At 44.8% G+C, this 7,500-nt stretch overlaps 1 protein-coding gene across 1 annotated transcript in view; it reads right to left on the bottom strand.

Moving 5' to 3' along the window:
* LOC308282503 (echinoderm microtubule-associated protein-like 6) overlaps nt 1–7,500 on the bottom strand; it is a gene marked incomplete at its 5' end in the record, with an annotated part of 77,416 nt that overhangs the window by 43,219 nt on the left and 26,697 nt on the right. The window contains 5 exons of the mRNA XM_080722867.1: nt 1,627–1,738; nt 3,602–3,804; nt 5,611–5,711; nt 6,237–6,330; nt 7,126–7,231. Of these exons, the coding sequence (XP_080578993.1) occupies nt 1,627–1,738; nt 3,602–3,804; nt 5,611–5,711; nt 6,237–6,330; nt 7,126–7,231 (616 nt within the window). The remainder of the gene's footprint in view (nt 1–1,626; nt 1,739–3,601; nt 3,805–5,610; nt 5,712–6,236; nt 6,331–7,125; nt 7,232–7,500) is intronic.

The raw sequence follows: 7,500 nt of genomic DNA, 5'->3' as shown, positions 1-7,500 counted from the left end.
ACGTGTGACAGACAGACTGACTGACGGACTGACTGACGGACAGCTCGTCGAGGTTTTGATAGTAACTGCGACCTAACGGTCGCAATAAATGATTTTCACTTTAATTAGGGTCATTCTGTTACGGATCTCGTTCATTAATCAGAGCCCTGCGCGGGGCAACAAGTCCACATCCCGGTCCTCCTAAAACACAACAAGGTTCTGCAATACAACCAGTAAGACTCCCTAATCGGGAGATACACAAACTTTAGAAGGCAATTGTAGCCTCATGGTGGCGCTAGAAGAGGGCCATGTGAGAAATCAGGGCTGGACGTAATCCCTAAATTGATCTTTCTTTGTCTATTCAAATCTTTTTACCAAACAAATGAAAATCAACTTCGATGGGTACCTTTAGAAGAGAGAGACAGGTGCAGATCTACAGACGGGTACCTTTAAAAGAGGGAGACAGGGCATATCTCTACAGACAGGTACCTTTAGAAGAGGGAGACAGGGCAGATCTACAGACAGGTACCTTTAGAAGAGGGAGACAGGACAGATCTACAGACAGGTACCTTTAGAAGAGAGAGACAGGGCAGATCTACAGACAGGTACCTTTAGAAGAGAGAGACAGGACAGATCTACAGACAGGTACCTTTAGAAGAGAGAGACAGGGCAGATCTACAGACAGGTACCTTTAGAAGAGAGAGGCAGGGCATATCTCTACAGACAGGTACCTTTAGAAGAGGGAGACAGGGCAGATATACAGACAGGTACCTTTAGAAGAGGGAGACAGGGCAGATCTACAGACAGGTACCTTTAGAAGAGGGAGACAGGGCAGATATACAGACAGGTACCTTTAGAAGAGGGAGACAGGGCAGATATACAGACAGGTACCTTTAGAAGAGGGAGACAGGGCAGATATACAGACAGGTACCTTTAGAAGAGGGAGACAGGGCAGATATACAGACAGGTACCTTTAGAAGAGGGAGACAGGGCATATCTCTACAGACAGGTACCTTTAGAAGAGGGAGACAGGGCATATCTCTACAGACAGACAGGTACCTTTAGAAGAGGGAGACAGACAGGGCTGATCTCTACAGACAGGTACCTTTAGAAGAGAGAGACAGGGCATATCTCTACAGACAGGTACCTTTAGAAGAGAGAGACAGGGCAGATCTCTACAGACAGGTACCTTTAGAAGAGGGAGACAGGGCAGATCTCTACAGACAGGTACCTTTAGAAGAGAGAGACAGGGCAGATATACAGACAGGTACCTTTAGAAGAGGGAGACAGGGCAGATCTACAGACAGGTACCTTTAGAAGAGGGAGACAGGGCTGATCTCTACAGACAGGTACCTTTAGAAGAGGGAGACAGGACAGATCTACAGACAGGTACCTTTAGAAGAGAGAGACAGGACATATCTACAGACAGGTACCTTTAGAAGAGAGAGACAGGGCATATCTCTACAGACAGGTACCTTTAGAAGAGGGAGACAGGGCAGATATACAGACAGGTACCTTTAGAAGAGGGAGACAGGGCAGATATACAGACAGGTACCTTTAGAAGAGGGAGACAGACAGGGCTGATCTCTACAGACAGGTACCTTTAGAAGAGGGAGACAGACAGGGCTGATCTCTACAGACAGGTACCTTTAGAAGAGGGCGACAGGGCAGATCTCTTGATAGCGTAGGTCTTCAGACACCTGTCGAACATGTCGTCCCAAAGCTCCACGATTCCGTCTTTACCTCCGGTCACGAACCCCTGAACATGAATGTAAACAACATTATGAATACGTTATAACAGCAAAAATAGCAGATCTACAAGCTCACAACATGAGCTTGATTGGCTATTTTCGGCAAAGACGTTTGGTGTAGAGGGGGAAAAGAGCAGAATAAGTACAGTGTGAAAAGGTCAAGTTATGTATTGTTATATTCAAGTGGTTAAATATCTGAAAACACAAACTGACATGAATCCAAAATTCCCTGATGATTGTGCTGTCAAACGATGAAACTATATGGAATCTATGAACAGGTTGTGGGGGTCCCTGCTTCATCTCTCTCTCATCTAAGGGGTCCTTGGCCTGAAAACATTGAAGACCCCTGCCTACCTTGTCTAGTAACCTTGCGTCACCAGACTTTCCTAAGAGGAAAGCCTGGTATTTGTTTACAACGGGCCGTTTGATCTGGTCTAGGAGGAAACCACAAGCAGAAGATGTGGTGTTGCTTTGTTTTGGTTTACCCCGTTTGTTTCCCCAATCCATATTAAAATGCTCCAGTAGCCTAGTGTAGTCTTGCCAGTCGCTACGAGTTGGAATCCGCATCAAGGGGTTTATTAGGTAGGCCCTAAAAGTATGTCCTTGAGTGCAGAGGAATTATTTTGGGTTAAAACTGAATCCAGTTTGATCTTTCCTGCCAAATTGTTGTCCTTTGAGGACTACAACATGATGTAGAGTGCATGGTTTCCGCTCCTGACCGGATCAAACCCAGAAATGTGAAGCGATCCCAGGCTACCTTGTCCAGTGAGCACATGGTGAAGACTCTACCTTGTCCAGTGAGCACATGGTGAAGACTCTACCTTGTCCAGTGAGCACATGGTGAAGACTATCTACCTTGTCCAGTGAGCACATGGTGAAGACTCTACCTTGTCCAGTGAGCACATGGTGAAGACTATCTACCTTGTCCAGTGAGCACATGGTGAAGACTCTACCTTGTCCAGTGAACACATGGTGAAGACTATCTACCTTGTCCAGTGAACACATGGTGAAGACTCTACCTTGTCCAGTGAGCACATGGTGAAGACTCTACCTTGTCCAGTGAACACATGGTGAAGACTATCTACCTTGTCCAGTGAACACATGGTGAAGACTCTACCTTGTCCAGTGAGCACATGGTGAAGACTCTACCTTGTCCAGTGAACACATGGTGAAGACTCTACCTTGTCCAGTGAGCACATGGTGAAGACTCTACCTTGTCCAGTGAGCACATGGTGAAGACTATCTACCTTGTCCAGTGAACACATGGTGAAGACTCTACCTTGTCCAGTGAGCACATGGTGAAGACTCTCTACCTTGTCCAGTGAACACATGGTGAAGACTCTACCTTGTCCAGTGAGCACATGGTGAAAACTCTACCTTGTCCAGTGAGCACATGGTGAAGACTCTACCTTGTCCAGTGAGCACATGGTGAAAACTCTACCTTGTCCAGTGAGCACATGGTGAAGACTCTACCTTGTCCAGTGAGCACATGGTGAAGACTATCTACCTTGTCCAGTGAGCACATGGTGAAGACTCTCTCTACCTTGTCCAGTGAGCACATGGTGAAGACTCTACCTTGTCCAGTGAGCACATGGTGAAGACTCTCTCTACCTTGTCCAGTGAACACATGGTGAAGACTCTACCTTGTCCAGTGAGCACATGGTGAAGACTCTACCTTGTCCAGTGAACACATGGTGAAGACTCTATCTACCTTGTCCAGTGAGCACATGGTGAAGACTCTACCTTGTCCAGTGAGCACATGGTGAAAACTCTACCTTGTCCAGTGAGCACATGGTGAAGACTCTACCTTGTCCAGTGAGCACATGGTGAAAACTCTACCTTGTCCAGTGAGCACATGGTGAAGACTCTACCTTGTCCAGTGAGCACATGGTGAAGACGGGTCCGTCGTGGGCCTTGATGCTCTTCATCAGGGTGGTGTCTCTCCAGATGTAGACGTCACCGCTCACCGCCCCGGAGAACAGCAGCTCCTCGGAGCGGCCGAAGCACGCCGACATCATGGTCTCCTGCTTGCCCAGGTTCCCGAAGATGCCGCGCTTGAACGTTAAGCCTCCGCCTGAGAAAACACGGACGAATGTTAAGCCTTCGCCACAAAACACACAACATTTAAATGTTTAAACCAGTGTCACTCAAACTGTACACAATGTTTTCCATCCATGGCACGCAGATCACACAGATCCGTTTTTCTGCTACCAGTCACAAACCAGAAGCACTAAGCACTTCGGGGCACTTAGCCTCCGGGGATCAGCAATCCGATTTTGGATTGTTTTTAATCAAATCTAATTGATTAATATAAGAGGAGAGAATGTGCCACAGAGGCACAACTAGGGATGCGGTATCGGTACTCGTGGTATCGGTACTCGACCCGATACAACCCCATTTTGCTGTACTCGTACTCGCCAGATACTTCTCACGGCAGCGCCCGATACTCTGCTGGGGCGTCACAAGGGGGAGAAAAGTGGGACTGAGTTACTAGGGCTCAAGGTGAAAGCCAGGGCCTTAATTATTTTATACTTTTGCTATTGAAAAATAGCAGATATGCAAGCTCACAGTGCCGCACTGCGAACGAGGCACCAGTGCTCCAACGATACAGCTGCGACCACTTGGCATCAGCATCACGGCATGCCTTGTTGCGCTAAACTTACCTCTAAAGTTGAATCTCTTTCATATATCCTTCACCACCTCACGCAAATTGCAAAGTATAGGCTACTGTAGGTAAGTTAAACTTCCCACTAGAAAGCTGTGTGTTTGTTTGTTTGTTTGTCTCTGTCGCTCTTGTCTTGCAAGCTCGCTCTCTCGGTGAAGTGTGTGTCTGTCTGCAGGGACGTGCAGAGAAATTTTAGAGAGGCAGGGGCTGATATTTCTAGAAGGCCTTTTGGTGGACAATTCTCTTGAATGCAGCCTTCAGTTATGGTATGGAAAGGGCCCGGGGACATTTGCATTTTTTACCATAGTAAAAAAATGCATTCATGGACACTTTTTACAGACTGATCTGGCAGGGGCTCAAGCCCCCTTTGATGTCAAATTGTCAATGTGTGTACGTGCCTGCCTGCCAGTGTAGCACAGCTGAAAAAAGACGATTGATTGAAGAGAATAGAGATTCTGTGGGCTGGAAGAAATTACCTCTGGGAACTCAGATTGCTGTGGGCTAAATCAATGAATGCATTTCTGAGAATACCAGAAAAAAATAATAATTTGACATTATGTTATAGTTGCGGATGAGGAGGGATGCGGATATATAAATTGGATAATATATTTTTTTAGAGGAAAAAAAAAAAAGCGTGATTTAAATACATTTTGTATTATTAATTGTACTCGTATCGGTACTCGGTATCGGCGAGTACTCAACATGAAGTACTTGTACTCGTACTCGGTCAGCAAAAAAGTGGTATCGGGACATCCCTAGGCACAACAATCCAGGTCCAGGCACTCAGGTGGATTCAGAAATGGTCTTTATTTGGACAATGAGCTAGAACCATTAAGGTGTTTGTTTTTTAATGTTCTAGCCCGTTGCCCAAATAAAGGCCTTTTATTTCAGAATCCACCTGAGTGCCTGGAACTGGATTTTTGTGCCTCTGTGGCACATTCTGTCCTCTCTTGCTCATTGTATTCCGTTTCATGAGCAGTGGTGGTTTGAGGGATACCAGTAGCGCCCCTGCTATTCTTTCTCTAGCGGTTTACCAACGCTCAAAAAGACAACATAAAAAGGTCTAATGTGATAACTGAGTGTTTCTGTGTGAAGTAGAGTGTGTGTGTGTGTGTGTGTGTGTGTGTGTGTGTGTGTGTGTGTGTGTGTGTGTGTGTGTGTGTGTGTGTGTGTGTGTGTGTGTGTGTAGTTCTGTAGTACAGTGTGTGTGTGTACCTGAGTGCTGCCAGAACTTGATGTGTTTGATTCCCACCGTCACCAGTTTGTCCATCCTGAACGGGTTGGACTTTATGACGAAGATCTTATCTTTATGACCCCTGTACACACACACACACACACACACACACACACACACACACACACACACACACACACACACACACACACACGTTAGTGTCTTTGATTATTCTGTAATTTGTTATTCAAATGAATACGTCATCAGAAACATGAAAGTGTCCCTGCAGTGATGTGGCCTACATGATTCACAACCTTTTTAATCTCAACAGAAATGTTTTAAACATGTGTAGCAGAGTGAATCACTGCCTCAGCCTGGAGGCTCCCCCCCATCCACAGGGTCATCCCTTTGGTCTAGTCAAGATATTGGACTGCCATGCGGGAGACCCAGGTTCGAATCCCAGGGGTTACATATACGTACATTATATATTATATCAATAAATATTGTAAACTTTGATAAATGTATCAAAATCCTGTTTAAATAAAATTTATTGAACTAAAAGCACCAAATTAGTATATATTAAATGATCAAACAGACATACTATTAAAACACACAGATCAGTAAATAAAATACAAGTGGGCGGGACTAGAAGACAGGTGGGCGGTACCTTGCTTTGGCCAGCTTCTCTCCTCTCTTCCAATCCCAGACCACGATGGAATGGCCGTCATCCAACCCCACAGACACCAGGATCTTACCGTCCACTGTAACATAACCACAGACACCAGGATCTTACAGTCCACTGTAAACACGACATTTAATATAACAAGGCTTGGTTGAATACTTGATTCGGATTGGTCAATTTCTTAATTCAGCAGTGTGTTATTTCTGGATAATGACCGCTACACTCTGACAGACCTGATTGGTTCATATCAATGATTATGGAAATACTTACATTACCGTGAGCAAGGAAATACTTTGCTTTGATGATATTTTTTGGTCATTTTATTCATTTATATGGATGTTTATAGTTTTTGGTCATATTCATAGTCTGAATCATATTGCATTTAGTTTTAGTCACATTTTACCTGTTAATTAATTATGTATTCATAATATTTATTTATTGTTTGTGTTATATGTCTATAAATATAATAGACTGGTACCTGTCTTGTTTTCTAGTGGTCTTGTATATCTAACCTGTGAACTCCAGAGCAGTGGTCTTGTATATCTACTATACATGTGAACTCTAGAGCAGTGGTCTTGTATATCTACTATACCTTTGAACTCCAGAGCAGTGGTCTTGTATATCTACTATACCTGTGAACTCTAGAGCACAGTGGTCTTGTATATCTACTATACCTGTGAACTCCAGAGCAGTGGTCTTGTATATCTAACCTGTGAACTCCAGAGCAGTGGTCTTGTATATCTACTATACCTGTGAACTCTAGAGCACAGTGGTCTTGTATATCTACTATACCTGTGAACTCTAGAGCACAGTGGTCTTGTATATCTACTATACCTGTGAACTCCAGAGCAGTGGTCTTGTATATCTACTATACCTGTGAACTCCAGAGCACAGATTCCTTTGCTGTGTTGTCCTTTCAACAGAGACAAACACTTCAGGGTCTGGATGTCCCACACATGGATGGCTGGGTCCCTGCCAACCTGCACACACGCACACACACACACGCACACGCACGCACGCACGCACGCACGCACACGCACACGCACACACACACGCACACGCACACGCACACGCACACACACACACACACACACACACACACACACACACACACACACACACACGCCCAAATTATTTAGAATTACAATTTAAGCATTTAGCAGACACAACAAAAACTAAATAAATATATCATGGAAAAGGACATGTATTCACGTTTACTGCCATGGTTTTCTTAACTCGTGTGTTCCGT

This window comes from Nannobrachium achirus (assembly GCF_963921795.1).
Source record: "Nannobrachium achirus genome assembly, chromosome: 3".
NCBI classification, from domain to species: Eukaryota; Metazoa; Chordata; class Actinopteri; order Myctophiformes; family Myctophidae; genus Nannobrachium; species Nannobrachium achirus.
The sequence above is the reverse complement of the archived record's forward strand: the minus strand, read 5'-3'. Positions and strand labels throughout refer to the sequence as shown.